This window comes from Macadamia integrifolia, chromosome 13, assembly GCF_013358625.1.
Source record: "Macadamia integrifolia cultivar HAES 741 chromosome 13, SCU_Mint_v3, whole genome shotgun sequence".
NCBI classification, from domain to species: Eukaryota; Viridiplantae; Streptophyta; class Magnoliopsida; order Proteales; family Proteaceae; genus Macadamia; species Macadamia integrifolia.
In genome coordinates, this window is record NC_056569.1 from 15289910 (window position 1) to 15307974 (window position 18065).

Consider the following 18065-nt stretch of genomic DNA (forward strand, 5'->3'; position numbering starts at 1 on the left):
CTCATGGCGACTGAAGACCTCAGCTGCGCTGGTGGAATTCAAGTGTTCATAGTGGCAGTGGACCCAACGAGCTTCGATGCCGAAGTGGATTTCGCAAAGAGCATCGAGAGCTCACTTTTATCAGGGCTGCCTTCTCTGGAACTACTCAAGCTAGTCACTAGAGGTGATGGATTAGACAAGTAGGTCCCTTGAGAGCTTCGGCGCGATTGAGAGTAACAGAGAGCGATCCCACCATGAGAGCACAAACCAGAACCTCCCCTTTTAGAAGATCAGAATGAGAAAATCAAGTAGAAGGAGAGAGAGTATCATGAGTTTTAGGTTTCCTTGAGAGACTTGATTCAAATCACTCACCGGTCTGGTTTGAACCTTCAAGCGGATCGATTCAGTTTACTTCAAACCAGGTTTTGGTGAAGAATCAACCAACTCATCTGAACCGTTCACTAAAAGTTGAACGCGTGTCGAGTTCTGCATATATAATAACATTAAATTGCACAAGATGGGAATTGTAGGGGATTTTTATCCCATCTTGTTCGATCGACGCTCAGGGGTTCTTCGGTCAACTGATACCGATGGTGACTTCCTCGTTCTCGAGGAGGACTGAAATCTTTAAATAAAGAAGTTTGATAGTTCACCCATGATCCTATGGTAGAATTTCAATTTTCCCTCTGATACCCTTCTCGAGAATCAAAATTTCACAGTCAATATGTCTCTGGTTTCATCAAATAATCCTTATTCTATGAGAATGGAAGACAATTTTTTGGATTTGTACACCGAGTCAAAATGGGGTTGGATCAAATTTATTGGAGGCACATAGCCTTGGAAGCGAAAGCAACCTTAGCAATGGACCATTCACACTCGGCTCAGCTCGAATGGGTTTCTGGGTATCTATCAAACAAATTCATAGCTCCTATAGTCACTTACTTTCACTGGAGAATTCCCTTCACTTCGCTGGAAAATGTAGCCTCCTCTCCACCTTCGCCGGAAAATGTAGCCTCCTCTCCACCTTCGCCATATAAGGTAAGCTCCTTCTCTTTCGATTAGGGTTGATTTTGGGGGTTTTGCTTACAAATGAGGGATATAATAGACATTTAAAGTTGGGTTTATATGTTAGGAACAATTTTTTCTTTTCAAATTCAAAACTAATCTAGTATCACGATGTTAGATTTTTGTTGGGATCTTTTATTACTAAAAATATCTATTTTTCCATCTTTTGGGCATGTGAAGCACAACTCATAACTTGTTCCTCAGCTTGGTTTTGCCATCTCTATTCAGTTTGAGGTCTTGGATTAACTTTTCTTCAAGGGATCAAGGTTGTTGTTGCTCAGCTAAAATTCTTGTGATGAAGTTTTTCATATTTTTTTTTCTTTTTTTTTTGGTCCTATTCACCTAACCAGGTTGGCCCTCCAGAAGTATAATTGCTTTTTTCTTTCCTCTCTCTTTTTTTTTTCCTTCAATTGAGATCTTCCATTTTTTCATTCATGTGGAATTTTTTTTTTTCCAGGGGAAATTATATAATTCATTCATTTGTTAGGAGTGATCGAATAGATAAAATTATAAGACAATTCGTAAATCAAGCAAGGAAATCGAGGATGAAGTAAGGCAACAAGAGCCAATCAACGACCTACTTTTTCAAGCTTAATGCATTTATCCTAACATTAGCCACGGGACCAAAGGTATTTTTTGTCGATCCTAACACGGCCCCAGCTTGATTTGGGTTGAGGTTTGTCCAATGAATCAATTCAACCCTCCCCCCACCCCACCCCCCCCCCCCAAAAAAAAGAAAGAAAGAAAGAATCCATTTCAATCAGGGCAAGGTTTTGGGTATCAGTATCGGATTGGTTGTATTAGATTGGTATCGGTATTAGATGAGACTATTCTCGATACGTGACCGATTTGGGAGACATAGACATCACAAGCATAATTCATATCATGCTCCTTAGCCTCTAGTGTCCACCAATCTTGACAATGGTTAGCCATAAAGAGGACGTGTTACTACTTATCAGTACTAAAATACCTGCATCATCATCATCTAAAAGCAACATGCATGTGGTGTGAGCTCCAACTAGCTCGGTGAAGGATGGGGTTCATGCAAGCAGTCACATATATTCCATGATGGTAGATTATGAAATTCATTTATTATTAACCACCTAACATATAAATAATTTGGGTTCATGTTTCTATGACACATTAGGCAATATCCCTAGTGCCAGAATCACCATTGGTCACTTAACACTAATTCTTGTGAGGTTTGAATCCATCCAATTTAACCGACAACTTTTTCACTGACATGTAGGGTCATTCTCTCCCTCCATGTAATAGATTGCTACAAGCCAATAGGTAGTAGAGCTGACACTCTCGGGTGTACTACCTTTTAGCAAAAGTTCAAATTTCACCGGATTAGGGCATGTGTGTAACATTCCCCCACCTTAAAAAAATTTGTCCTCAAAATTTAACATACCTAATGAGTCAAATAACTGAGGATAATTCTCATTCGTCTCATCTTCTCGCTCCCAAGATGCTTCTTGTTCTGGGTAGTTCATCCATCATACAATGAAGGAAATAGTATGGTTGCAGAATGATCAGTACTGCTGCTCCCTATAGAGACACACTAGGTCTAATGAATCCCTCCTTCAAAAGGTCTTAAAGTTGTACTTGCAGTTCCTTCGTGCCCTTTGACACTAGTATCGACCCTGGGAATAAGTCTATCACAAACACTATCTCTCAGTTTGGTGGCAATCTTATCAAGTCATCCAAAAGTACCATTTGGAAAGTCCCTTACCACATCTAACTCGGTCAATTGTTTGACCCTTTATTTTAGTATCCATCATAGATGCTAGATAACCCCGACACCCTTGATCTAGTAGTTTCTTTATATATAGAGCTGATATAATGATCTTCTTGGGTTTCTTGGGCTTGTCTCGCACAAAGATAAACTCATCTCTATCACAAGGTCTGAAATCAATCATTTTCTCTACATGTAGCATACTGGGGTAAGCGAACAACTAGTCCATCCATAGAATCCCATCAAATTTAGTCACGTCTAGTTTGATTAGGTGTGCTATTATGTCTTGACCATTGACACTCAATGGACAAGGCTCATACACTGAGTCCAAACCCATTACAATCCTTGTAGATGTACTAGCTACTAATCTATGTGTTAAGCTCTTAAGGGGAATTCCCATCTTGCTAGAGAATTCAAGAGATACAAATGAATGAGATGCTCTAGAATCAAATAAAATGTGAGCAAGTAATAACACCTGGAGTGGCCTCTGCATCCTCTATAGTCATGGTAAAGAGGTCCCTGGGGCCTATTGCCATGTTGTGATTGTGTACGATGGATGACTAGCTAGACTGTTGTGGTCTAGGGGGCAGTGTGTATGGTGCCTCACCTAGCCTACGTTGGGGACATGTCCTGGCTAAGTGCCCCACCTGGTCACAATGGAAACACCAAAGGTTGGGCCCAGATAGCTAAGATGCACTTATAGATCGGGAAGACTGGAAGCTTGGCTTGCGTCTAGCCTCCTAAACTGCACCGAAGTCTGACTGAGATAAGGCCCCCTAGAAGCCTTGTTGGATCCTCTGAACTCTTGGGATACCTTAGGTCTCTTTTCCATGCCTTGTTGTGCCATGAAGTTACCCCAATACTAATCTTCAATAGACTTGGTCACTTGTACAACCTCAACATAGGTCTGTAACTTGAGTCCTACAATTACTGCATTGATACTGTGCTTGAGCCCCTTCTCAAACTTTTTGCCTTTGACCTATACATTTTATGTGCTCAGGAGAAAAGTAGTATAGCTCCTCATACCTCTGTTGGTACTCTAGCACTGACCTCGACTTTTGAACCAGTACCATAAACTCAACTTCTCTTATATCCATGAAATTTCTTGAAAATAATTCCCAAAAAATGTACCTTGAAGTCCTCCCAGGTGGGGTTGGGATGTGTGGTAGTCAAAATAGGATGGGTGGACCTGCACTAAACATTCACATCATTTTGAAGCTAATAGATTGCACAAAGCAACTTTGGCTCATCAGAGCAACCCATCACTGTAAAGGTTTTTCTATACCCCGGATCCGCTTTGCCCGTTATAGCAAATCCTGACCAACACTCGAGAAGTATGGAGGCCAAAGTTTCTGGAACTTTTCTATCATCCTAGTTATATCGGTCCACATAAGATCTATCTCTTATTCTTGAGGTTCGAGAGGTGTGGTGGTGTGAGTGGAACAATAGGTGCCTAGGCTAGCACAGGTGGAGTAGGATGTACAAGAGGTGCATTCCGAGAGTTCGTTGTAGCTTGGATGTGAGTATCTACCCTGACCATGAACTGTTCTTGTCGTTGTTCCATGGCTTGCATCATGTTGCCCATTATGGCAACATCTTGTGCGGTAAGGACTGGTGGGGCATCAAATGCATTAGGTGGCCTACCTCTACCTTGTGCAGGGGAAGCGGATTGGAGTTGGAGCGGGTACTCCTAAGCGATATAATTTTTGTTTAGAAATTTCCATTAGCCACCAAAAGCAACATAATAACACATGTTATATAGTTGTAACATGCATACAGGACTATGCAAGTGTATAGAGCATGGCATTAGTAGTCATTAAAAGAAAAAAATTGCACCCATTGGTAAACGCCCATCGGTAGATGACTATTTCTACTGGTGGTCCTACCAGTAACCATCACATAAGCTATTTTTTCAGGAAAATCCACTGGTAGATAGATGCCCACAGGTAGATGGGTTTTAGGAGTGACCCTAATGAGATTTCAGGTCTTTGGTTAACCACCTTAAAGTATTAACTACCAGTGGGCCTCATTACAATTGGGTCCTATTATGGGAAGATCGCACTTGTATCTATTTCAGGGTTAGTCCCTACTCCCCATTTATATAAAGGAAGCAATACCCATTAGTTGCAAGTAATTGACAATTTAAATATAGAGGGGAGCAGATAAGACTGACAATGAGAGAAAGCTTTAGAGAAGAAGATTATACAAGAGAGAAAAGCTAAAGCTTGTGGAATCTACTCCAACATGATATGGATCCGGGTATGTGTAAATTAGATTCATTATTATATTGTTATATTTGTTCATTGATCCATCATATCGATCCTAGAAATAGTTCTTACATTGTTCACCTCACTTTGGTGATCAGAGGATAAATGCTAGACTGGTAAGCAGTTGTAGAGAATGGGAACAAAAATAAAAAGTGAGTTGGAGAGAGCTAGGACTAATAGAGAAGATAAGAGTTATGGTTCACAAGGAGGAGATGGAGATTAGGGAGAGAACCATGGATCTTAAGTGAAAGAACTTTCTCATAGAAAAGGAGGTTCTTATTTGTGTGATTTTTTTATTTATTATTTTTTAAGTTGTAGCTGTGTCTCAACACTTTGTTGCTATGAAATAAAGAAATTCTTGACAATTCGGTGCTTGGGAGTATGGGTAATGGGCTATTCAGATCAAGAATTTTCTTTTCCTTCATGTTGTGCTAGTGTTAGTGGGATCCGGATCCTTTCCATAGAGTCCATGGACCATAGAGTGATCCCACATTTGGGAGGACCTGGGCACACGTCTTGAGGTCACTCTAGCTGTGAGATCACTCTATGGTCCATGGACTCTATGGAGAGGAATCCTATCCGTGTTAGTGCTAGTTAGGATCTATAGGTAGATCCCGCTTGTCCTGATTTCGACCCAAGTCAAAGGGTGAAAGTAGTTTGGACACTATTGAATTGTATCCAGGCCGAGCCAATGAGTCCACTGACCTCATGTGAACCAACATGAAGAAAGTTCACCATCCAGTTCAATAATTAACCAAACCATATATGATCATGTTGCATCTAAATGAAGAGTAAAGGTTAGGTACACCTGCTTGCGTGCTGCGTGTTAGCGAGCTTTTAAAATGACCTTGACCCTCCTGTATGAATCCAGTAAAGTTACTAATGCATGCTCCGTTGTAGATTCCATTCCCTTGACTAATCCACACAAATGGAATCTACAACGGGCTGGATTCCATTTGAGTGGATCAGGATTGTAACGAGAATGGTTCTCGTACGAAGAACCTGGTCTATACTCAGTATGGATCAAGTGTGTGTGTGTAAGAGAGAGAGAGAGAGAGGAGACTAACAAAGCTAAATCCTTCCGTCTTGTGAATGGGACCAATAATGGTGTATTTATCACAATATGTTGCTCCAAAAACTTTCATGGCAAGCGGAATTTCAAAGTAGGCAGAAATTTCCTCACTCAAGCTCCCTTTTGACAAGGCTTCATCATAATCAGCAGAAGTGTCGCAAGCTATCAGCTTGGATTCATCGAAATTTAACTGCTTTAGGAGCTCAAAAATAAAATCTCCTACTTGGTATCCTACATAGTCTCCATTCTTTTGAAGGGCTTCAATGCTAGTGAATGAAGGTTTAAGTCGTTGAACAGTCAAAATCAACGATAAATTTACGGTGTAGCACGAAGTCAAGATTAGCATTATCACCATCCACACAATCACTACAGCACGAGTCAAGTTGCTTGACAACTTCCCTCCTGCAATAGATTAAAAAAGCTAGCATATTAAGTTTCATTATGTTTACTTAGTTGTACTATAGAAGTCACTGAGTGGAGGGACTCGCAAGTATATAAAGGGACAAAATGCTCGACCAATTGAGTGGAGGGACTCGCAAGTAGATTACGAGATGAAAGAGCTTAGGGATAACCGATGTCGGACTATTGTCCCATAAGAAGAAGCAAAATTACATTTAAGGTCTCCCCCCCCCCCTCAAAACCCCAACATGGCTGGGGAGAGTACCTTCTTTCGATCCTTCCACCCAATTTAGCTCCCTTGGACATAAGGCTAGGCTATATACTTTGATGGTATCAATATTATATTGTAATTGTGAAGCAGGGAGATGGGTAAGATGGTTTAGAATTTCTCAAATGTCTCCGAATACAAATGCTGATAAAGAGAAATGAAAAATCCTGCGAACTTGTTGAGATGGAGAATCCCTAAACTCATTTTTTCTCTGGTCTTCAAGAAACAAAACCAGAAGTCCTATAAGTACAAAGAAAGCAAGGATAACCAACCATAGATCTGTTGTTAATGTCTTTAAGAAGATTGAAGAGTTTTTCTCTTTTTCCTCATATTTAATTGGGATAGTCATCATCACTCCTCCCTTTGTATATGGCAATGTGAAATCCACATATAATGATCGATTGCTTAAGATTGTGATATTGTAAGATTTCTAATTAGGTGGGCTAGCATAGTCAAAGATTTGTTTCCAAATTCGATTTAGTGGTGTTGACTACAGTTGGAATAAGCAGAAAGAATCTAATATTATTGGTAAGTGATCTCTATGGAGATATTGGATTCTATTAGCACACCTTAATGGTTTGAAATATTTATTACTATGTGTGGACCTAAGATATTGTTTCCTTAATAGGGAGGAAACCCTAATTTCTTTGCAGGGTTGGTCCCTACCCTCACCCCTATATATAGTTATCACTGACCCATTAAGTGAGGCTAATGACCTAAAACAAAAGGGAAAGAGGGTAGACCAGACCAACATTGATCGTGTTGTACAAGGAGTATACAAAAAGAGAATGAAGAGATGTTATTATTCAGTCATGGATTCAAGTATGCCTAAAACATGTCTTTGTAGTGTTTATCGTGTATGCTCATTGATCTCCATGAATTTTTTCGCATTTATTTTCTTTCAATGGTATCAGAGCCTATTCATAATGAGTCAATGGGCTGCAATTTTATGAGAACCATATAATGAATAATTGCTGCTTGTTAAAGGGTTTATTTGATATGCCCAGTAAGGCCGTTGCATTATTTGTTTTATGAGTTGCAGAATTTAGAGTTTTCTAAGCTTCTGTTTTCGTTTTGGGAATGAGATTCTCTTCTATATTAATAAATAAATAAATTGAATCTTTGAGACGTGTTTCCTTGTTTGAAGGAAACGTATATAAGGCTTAATTTTTATTTACATTAGTTTAGTAAACCGTGAAGTGGTCACTATTACCTAATGTTATGAAAGCGATGGTGTGCCAAGTGCCAACAACTTCACCAAGATCCAGGAGGAAGAGAGTGATATAGCCGAATATGATATTAGAAAAATTAATATGAGGAAGTTAATCTGTTATGTCCTTCCATGGATTTTCCTAGGAGATCCCGTCTTGTATTGAATAGTCATCGTGGGACATGAGTTATTTTACAAAGATTAAAAAAAGAAAAAAAGAAAAAAAAAAGAAAGGTGAAATAAAGAATAAGGCGTTGGGCTATTGGCTTAAATGTCCGGTATCGAATTTAGATCGGATCAGATTTTATTTGATAGATTCACCCTTATTTTAATAAAATATTTTTATTACCACATTTATGCTTTACCGGATCTATTAGAATTGGCATCCGATTCGATCCAGTTGATATTGAACAATATAAGTCGATTTCTTTTTTGTTTAAAACTTAAACTTGAATTGGGCCAAGCCCATGTGTTTTTGTTTTGATTTTTTTTTTTTTAAACTAAAGTTATATCTAATGGGCTAAGCCCATATGTTTTATATTTTAGGAACTAAGTTAAATTTAGAAAGGGACTAATGGGCTGAGCCCATGGTCTTTTATAAAAGAATGATTTGTTTAAAAAACTTAACACTAATGGGTTCAAGCCCAACATTTTCTATATATAAATATTATGGGCTAATAAATCGATTATTATGGTTCAATCAAAGAGAAAGGTCTTCATTCCGAGATAAACATCTTTGATTGTTTACAACCTGAAGGTCGGCCTTCGATGTTGGTAAGTATTGCTTCGTTAGTTCGGATTGATTTCTTGAGTAACTTGGAATAAGTTTTAGTGCTTTTAACGGTTAACTAAGTGACTTAATCTCGAGTTTCTTTTGATTTGGTGCTGATTTTTAATTAATAAATGAGTGAGGATGTAATGAGTTCAGATTTGTTTGACTTTGATGATTTTAAAGATTAAGATTCTCTTATTAGTTTTTTATCGAGGAGGTTTCCAGTTGTAGATTCAAAATACTATCAGAAGGTTCTATGTAGTCCATGTTATAGCAGAACCAGGAACACCCAATTTTGACTTTTCAAGATAATCTTGTCTGATTTTGCAAGTCTGTGATGAAGGGTAGGGTCATAGATCCAAAGACCCATCCTTCAAGTTATTTTTTTTTTTAAGGTTAAATGGACTGAGCCTATGGGTGTTTAAAAGTTTGTTTTGGGTTGCCCATGTTTATTTAATTGTAATAGGTTGAAGCTTATGGGCCTAATTTGAATTAGGCTGAATTGAACCAAATTAAATCCGGTTTAGTAAACCAAATTAGATTGTAGACCACTATAATGTTGAACACGTATGTTTCAAGCATTGTTTGATTAGATCCAATGATCCGAATCAACATTGGTTGAGACCGATCCTACACTTGATCGTTTGAGACTTGGCATTGGTATTTTGTCATAGGTAAAATAATAATAATAATAAAATCCAATGTCTTGATCAAGTCCCCTTAAAGTGATTAAATCCTAAACCAACCCAAAATCAAGATGAATCGATTTTACCAAAATTGTGCCTTGACTGAACCGATCAGGTTGGTAAATTCAGATATCCGACACATTGACCCCAAAAATTGAACCATTTGGGTTTTCCAATGGGTCGTCGAAAAACCCACTGAGAAAAGTCATCAAAATTGACCAATGTTAACCGGAAAAATATTTATTACAAAAAAAAATCTATTATTTTTGTATTTAGTCATAGAACCAATTGGTCATTGATTAATGTGTTGAAAATTGACTATGTTATTGATATTGTTAATGATTTTATCATTTGAAATTGTATTATATGGTAATGGTCAATTTTCACATAATGTCTAATGAGGTTTTTTTAGATTTAAAACAATTATATTGAGAGTCCCAAGGCCTTGTGAATAATAAAGTACCATTGGTCTTCATGATGTCACTTTATCATGTATTTGGAATGTTGTGGATAATTACTTAACTGGTCAAACTAGTGGGAGGATGTAATTATGTATTCTGAAATGTTGTTTATGGTCGACCAGTAGATGTAGGTTCAATATATTGGATTGAATTTAAAATAAGAAAAATGAGACCTATATTTTGTGTTCCATAACTATTTTGGAACAGCTATAGTGTTTTTCCTTTATTCTATAGCGGCTTCAGAATTGTATTTCTGTTTATGCATGTTTCTGCACTGGTTTATCATTACCATGATATTAAAAATGTCATTTATGAATGATGTAAGTAGAAAATTAATGTCATTTTATGCTTGCATGTCATATTTGGAATACCCTATGATAAATAAATATATTGGAATTAAATTGGGTGTAAATTTCTGCACATGATTAACTGCATAACACATTTCTAGGGAACCATGAAAGGGTGATGTGGATTCCACCAAAGTGACGTATCTTATTCTTTCATAGTTTTCTCTAGGGTAGTATAGTAGATGATATTTTCCTAAAGATGATGTCACCAAAGTTAAAGAAAATGACAGTAATCTAAGGTTTTTGATCCCAAAGGTGAGGGGATCTCAAAAGTAATTGTTCTTTTCACAGTTAATACAAGAAATGAGAGGACCAGTGTATTCCTATCCCAAAATGAGAGGACCAGTGTTTCAGTTATAACTCTTACGTGATATAGTCATTATAGTGAATGCACGTAAATCTCACCAAGTTGAACTTTGTTATTGGTATGGTCTATTTAAATGGGCCTTTATGAAAATTCTTTGTGGGTAGAGTTGACATCTTAAAGACTAATATTAATGATGATACATATACTCACATTTGAGATGTTATGACATAAGATCATCCTACGTTGCTTGTACATGTTGATGGTTTAATAACTATTTTCATCATAGTTTTAATGAAATCCAGTTTTGGGGTCTAATAATTGTAAAGACCATAAACAGTTTATGCAAATGGAATTAGAAATCATTTAATTTTGATTTATTGAAATGGCTTCTGAAATCTGTTTATACTGTTGACTATTTTGACCCTGTTTATTTAAGCCAACAGTTAGATTTAGTTCTAATATGAACTGATGTTGACTCCTATAAATGGTACTTTTATTGGGTCATATAACTCTATTCTCTTATATTAGTGGGAGAATAAATTATTATCCTATTGAGAGTGATAGATGCATTATACATGTTTTATTATGCATACTACACTTGTTGTTTCATGAATATTAAGTCAATCTGAGGTATTTCGATGTTTTCTTCGATGTTATATTTATCGTCTGTGACATCAGGTTTCGTCATGAGATACATAATTATAAGTTTTAACACCCCATTATGATTGAAAATATCACAAGTGCATTGTTTAAGTAATACTTCTTTGGATTTATATGCCCTATGTGAACTTGTGATAATGTGCAATTTTATTAAAAAAAAAATCATCGAAATAAAATAGATATATCATACTTGAATGATTTAAATTAGTCCATTGAAGTTTAAGTAGCTTATTGGTATAAAGCCTATGAAGTTGTTTACACTTAATATGGATCTAAGCACATATTACTTTTATTTGTTAATGATTTATTGTTGTTTTGTTCTAATGAATTATTTGGTTCATGTGCCCCATCAATTAATAAATTGTTAACATACAGAAATTAAGAGACTCTATTATGATTGGCTTAAATTTTATATGCTAATGTTTGTATTAGATATTAAAGTCATTTGGGTTGAAAGTTCATATTTGTATACAACTTCGTATATCTAATGAATTATGGATAAAATAACATATTTCATATGTTTTTGTTATCATGAATAAATGTTATAAACTTTCATATTTAACATGTTGTCATTATAGAAAATGCCATATTTAGATTTTTATTTATTTATGGTAATGGCTGGAAGTACAAAACTATCATACTAAGAATGTACTCACTTTGATAACTATTAAATTATAGTGTTACCATATTGACTATTAAGATTTATAATGTATTGCTTTTGTGGGCTTATGTTGAATATTTTATTAATTAAATACTGAAATAGCTCATCTTGTTGTTTGCACCCAAAATCTAAACCCGCGGGCATTTGGTAGCAATCCAAGTCTATAGGTTTTCATAATTTTAGTGATTACGCTTCCATTTAGTGGGATAATTACTAAGATTGTTAAATTACTATTGACTATTAGGATAGGTTGTAGTCAAGGAGACCATATGGCGAATGATGTGCTCTTGCCACCACATGTGAATTTTCATTTGGTCGGTTTTGCTTGATAGTGTGAGGGTAACGTTTTGGGCTTCATAGCTTTGGAGGTTCTTGTCTTGCCACCACAGGTGACGGAATCTTCAGAGTGATGTTGTTTCGAGCGTCTCGCCTTACATGTGAAAGATTTTACTGCGTGTTAGGCGATCTTGCCACCACAGGTGTGACTCCGATGACGTCGGATCTTTCCTCAGTTTCTATTTTCCTATAGTTATTGAAAACAATACTGGGATAAATCTGATTAATAGCCCAATTAGTCAGATTTAATTATATTATTGGAAAATTTAATATGCCTTCTGTTCTTGCATATTGTATATTTTGGTAAATATATATAATTATATTTGCCAGCTTTGACTTTCCAGCTATTTTCTGTTAAAAAAATTTTGAATGGTTCCAATTTTAAGGAATGGAACTAATCCTTTAATATTTCTCTAGCTATTATGATAATATATTTTAATCTTAAATTGATGAGTCTCTTAAGCCAGTGGTTGTTAATTATGTTCAAGCTAAGGTTCTTTATGAAAATGGGAGGAATCGAATAGGTCTATCTAAAGATCAGTGGGAGTAAGCTCATGAATCATAAATTTCTGTAGAACTTTACAGATTGTTGACTCTTTATCTAAACCATTGAGGATGTTCTGTGACAACTCCACTGCGGTTCGTTTCTCTCATAACATTAAAAGTACTTCAGGCTCTAAACACATTGACTTATTTTTTGTCAGAGAGAAAGTTCAAAAATCACAGAATACAATGGAACAGATTGCTACAGAAAACATGATTGCAGATCCTCTTACTAAGGGCTTGACTCCAAAAGTCTTTCAAGTGCATGTCACTAATATGAGACTTATTAGTTATTTTTATGCATTTTATTAGTGGGATTTTTGCTCAATATGTTCGCATTTGACTTTCAGTTTTATTTTATATATATGATGCATTATTGTTGTTCTCAAGAATATATATGCATTTTTATTATGGCCATTTGTTTATGTGTATACACTTATTTATTTGCCTTTTACAGAAAATTGAGGTTATATGTGGTGTATTTACCTCATTCAGTATCTGAGGTTCCAGTCAATACACACACATCCAGTCGCTAGCAAAACCTCGTTTGATTGAGGTCTAGTGCTAGTGTTTTGGCACATCTAGACCCAGTTCCAATGAGATTCTTTGGTTGAAGCTTGAGCATTTAGGAGACGCTTGTAGTTAATGAGACATTCGGTATCTGTCTCTTAGGGCTCATTTGGTTTTCGAGCCAAGACCAATTTGGAAATAGACATGATGATCAATATTGTATGTTATTTCTATACCACACTTTCATACTGTTTAGCCCAAGTTGGTGATGTTATGAGCACTTTGACGTGTTTAGTCTTATATCACTTTAGATGTGATGATCAATACGATTGGGTGTTTGTAACTCTCATTCGGACCAAGGCATTTGGTTTAAGGTGCACTCCATTCGACATTGTTTTGTTTGTGGCCACATTCAGTTTATCTAAATCAGAGTGTCATTTTAAATAAATTTTAAAATCTAAAACTTGTGACACCAAGTGGGAGATTGTAAGATTTCCAATTAGGTGGGCTAGCATAGTCAAAGATTTGTTTCCAAAATCGATTTAATGGTGTTGACTACAGATGGAGTAAGCAGAAAGAATCCAATATTATTAGTAAGTGATCTCTATGGAGATATTGGATTCTATTAGCACACCTTAATGGTATGAAATATTTATTATTATGTGTGAACCTAAGGTATTGCTTCCTTAATGGGGAGGAAACCCTAATTTCTTTGCAGGGTTGTTCCCTACCCTCACCCCTATATATAGTTATCACTGACCCATTAAGTGAGGCTAATGACCTAAAACAGAAGGGAAAGAGGGTAGACTAGACCAACATTGATCGTGTTGTACAAGGAGCATATGAAAAGAGAATGAGGAGATGTTATTCTTCAGCCATAGATTCAGATATGCCTAAAACATGTCTTTGTAGTGTATATCGTGCATGCTCATTGATCTCCATGAATTGTTTCCGCATTTATTTTATTTTAGATATCACCAACTACAGCATCAAAGTTCTGTTTCCTCATGACAGAAAGGAGAAGTAAGGAAAGAGAAAAATGTTAGCAAGGAACATCAATAACCCCTGTCCTGAAAAAGATAATGAATTTATTAAGGTTATCTTTCCCATCATTATGCCTAGTGAGGTGTTATCTATTTGCTACATGACAATACATATATAGGTTTGTCCATGTGATAGAGAAACAGGTAGTAGACATCTGATTGGTACAATTTCAGCTTAAAATGAGTAGGGGAAGAAGCTAAAATTATAAAAGATGCCATTTTGTATTTTATATTCATTTCTAGTTGATGAAGTTTTGGTAATCTTACTAAAAATTTGAATTAGAGTTTGAGCAACTTTCCTTGCATACTTTGGACTAAAATTTGACCATTGAGATGTATATGAAGTCCTCCAACATATAGACTACTCCACGTATCGTACCAAATGACAAATAGTGAAGCGTTATACTTCACTAGGCATATATAGTATCGCCTAGAAGAACCCAAGAAATTTATTAAAAACTAACCTGAAGATAAACCTGACATATCAGTCATCGCGACTCCCAGCACTTGAACCATCAGCTTTTGCAAATGGAATGAATTCATATGGGACGGCATATGGCAATCTTTTCTTGACGGCATTGAACACATCTGTGCAGAACCCACGAACAATTGTTGTGTTATGCTGACTATCCCACACTACATTCACAAGTTGAGTATATCCAGTATTCACTGGTACCCCAATCCTCAACTTCTTACCATTCACAGGAATCACCCATCCCTTGGGTATAACTGTTGATTCTCCTGGCCAAATAATATACCGAAAAGCAGACCTTGAAGTCGAGTACTTTCTCACACTAGTATTCATATTCAGTTCTCTTGTAATTCCCAATTCTGGAGTCCAAAACCCAATCACTTTCTCCCCCTTACCAATCACACTGAGAAACTGGAAATTAGATGGCTGCAATTGTCCAACAGCAAGGTGAAACTCTCCAGCTAATCCACTAAATCTTGTTTCTAAAATCGCATTTAGAAGTTTCAGACCAGTTTGAGACGCCAATGGAGTCAAGTTCAGTTGAGTTTCCTGTAACATTTGTCTCATGGAAGTTGGAATCAGGATGAACTCCTACTGTCTCTTCTGCCATAGCTAAAGCCCATGCAGTATCATATGCCCATAGACCAAAAATTTTCATACGATTAGCTCCTTAAAAGTTAGGATTCTGATCACAGAACACTTTCTTCCATCTAGCTGTGAAATTTTCAAGCCTTTCTGATTTTGGAATAAAAGGCTTTACACCTAAGACGCCTTGCATTGCTTGAATGACATCCCTATGAAAAGAATCCAAGAGATTCATGGTTCCAGCAGTAACAATCCACACATGCCCTTCACTCATCATTCCTGCTTCTTTTACCTTTAAGAAAAAGAGAGTTACAAGAGATGGTGTCATGTGCACTACAAAAACCTTATTCTCCATAGTCATTAATTTGTAGAGCTCTTCTAGAATCTGATCATTTGTTGCTGTAACCGAAATAATTCCCCGGTACTTAACTTTGACATCTACCTCTTGTAAGGCATCAATCACGTATGGTATAAATCCATTTCCATATTCTGTGTCTTCAAATATTGGAACCACTTCCCTCCATTGAAAGGATTGAATTATTGCAGTAATAGCTTTAACTTGACAAGAATCATTTTGAGCTGTTCGAACAAAATAAGGACTTCTAGATGAAAGAGATGGACTAGTTGCAGAAAATGAGACAATAGGCACTTGAGCTCTGTCACCAAGATCAATCACAAACTCCTCTTCTACTGATCTTTGGGGTCCAATAACAGTTTTCACTTCTACATTTTTTAGTACGTCAAGAACTGTATTCAAGAAGTAAAGAAGAGAAATAAGTATCAATGTCACCTTACCAGATGATGAGAACTAATTGGGTAATGTTTGGGTAAGCTTTTCTACAGGCTTTCCAGAAGCCGGCCTCCCAGATGCTATAAAACCTAATAAGGTTACTCAAACATGCCCTTAAAGGAGGCTTGAAGCATAGTTATAAATCAAACAAATATGAAGCCATAATTTCTCACCATAAGATATGTAACTTGTTGGAAATTGCATGCTTTGATAAATTAAATCCAATGAGTTGGGAGTCTTCCATAGTGGTGGAGTCTTCCGAGAGTAGAGTATTCCAAGGAGGTGGAGTCTTTTAAGAGGTGTAGTCTCCAAAAGAATAGAGTCTTCCAAGTGAGTGAAATAAGTAGAGTCTTCTAATGAGGTGAAGTCTTCAAGAGGGTAGAGTCCTCCAAGAGGTGATCAAGTCTTTGAAAGGTAGTCTTCCAAGAATGGAAGAGAAGTCATATAAAAGGAGAGAGGTATCTACCAAAGGGGGTAGTGAGAATCCAAATAGTGAGCTCCAAGAGAGCTGACAAAAGGGGGAGAGAGAAGGGTGTACAAGGGGGCATGGTTTTGTGAATCAAATCTATAGATATATATTCTCTATAGATGTAGGTAGTACTGTCGGATCACACAATCTTTTGTCTCTTATATATATGCTTATTTTATTTTATTTGCTTCTAGCTTCTGCATATACATTTTTGTGTGTCGTACATAATTCTATGGGTGTATATAATTTTGTGTGTCGTACATGTACGCTAGTACTGTCGGATCACACAATCTTTTGTCTCTTATATATATGCTTATTTTATTTTATTTGCTTCTAGCTTCTGCATATACATTTTTGTGTGTCGTACATAATTCTATGGGTGTATATAATTTTGTGTGTCGTACATGTACGCATGCTGTTGTCGCTCCTGTTGTTTCATCCCAACACTCCAACAACTAGATTCCACCCTTCAATTAAAACTCATTATTCTTTCCTTACCTTTCTTTCTCTTTCGGTGAGTTTAAAGGAGACCTCCATTAAAGTTCCATCTTATTTTAGAGTCTATTCTTAAAATCCAACCTTAAATATGAAGGGTCCGTTTGATAACGTTTCAAGAAACAAGTTTCTGTCGTTTCTATGTCAAGAAACGATAGAAACGGAACAAAAAGCGTTTGACAAACTCGTTCCATTTCTCCTGTTTTCATAAATAGAAATAAAAAATTTATGGTCATTTTTGTTCCTAGAAACGGACATGATGAAACAAGCATGACTTGTTTCATCATTTCTAGAAACAAGTGAAGGCAAGGAAATAGGACTTGTTTCATCTTCTTCTTCCGATGCCTCACGGTCACCAATTCCTTCTCTGTCGAATATGTCCGCTGCCACCAATTCTATCTCTGTCGAACATTACAGTGCAATAGATTATGCCAAAAAATAGCACACTAAAACACAAGAGCTATAGTGTTATAGAAACCCTAACCTTACAATGTGAAACACCACATTCCTCTTGCAATTCGAAATCAATCAGGATTTCGTGTCAAAGAAGAGATGTAGAAGCTCACAAATCCTTCATCTCTACGGCCATTGGAAATTTCATCTATTAGATTTTGAACTCAAAATGAATACCAGACCTTCAATTGAATGCTCTTCGGTTGAACAAGTCTTCCTTAACAAATACAAGGAGAAAAAAACCTCAGTGAACCTGTGAAGTACGAAACCCTAGAAAGTTGACATTACCAGTATAAATGGATTAACAGAGAAAGACTATTTCAAAATTAAGAACTGAAAAAGGGTGAAGCGGTGAACGAAAGTATGAAAAATCCAAGGTGATAATGGGAGTAACGCGGGGAGATGGCGGCTCCATAGTCCAAGGCACGTTGGTTTCATTAAACATGGAACAAGGAGGAAGAAGAGATTGAAGATGGA

General features: G+C 36.6%; 1 protein-coding gene across 1 annotated transcript; it reads right to left on the reverse strand.

Annotated features, from left to right (window-relative positions):
- Positions 1-387: 387 nt before the first annotated feature.
- Positions 388-17177, reverse strand: LOC122059044 (glutamate receptor 2.6-like). Its single transcript, XM_042621750.1, has 8 exons — positions 17139-17177; positions 15497-16189; positions 14832-15345; positions 14436-14521; positions 14257-14278; positions 6960-7208; positions 6117-6523; positions 388-465 (listed from the first exon to the last, which is right to left on the reverse strand). The coding sequence occupies exons 1-8, from the start codon at positions 17175-17177 to the stop codon at positions 388-390; spliced, it is 2088 nt and encodes a 695-aa protein (XP_042477684.1).
- Positions 17178-18065: the final 888 nt, after the last annotated feature.

Excerpts from the sequence above, each read along its gene's own strand:
- LOC122059044 (XM_042621750.1), bottom strand. The coding sequence starts at position 17,177 with ATGGAGGTCTCCTTTAAACTCACCGAAAGAGAAAGAAAG. Across the intron at positions 14,522-14,831 it reads TGCAAAAGCTGATGGTTCAA|CTTCTTCCCCTACTCATTTT; the intron begins GTGCTGGGAGTC and ends TTATAATTTTAG. Across the intron at positions 14,279-14,435 it reads ACATGGACAAACCTATATAT|AACTTTGATGCTGTAGTTGG; the intron begins GTATTGTCATGT and ends ATGAGGAAACAG.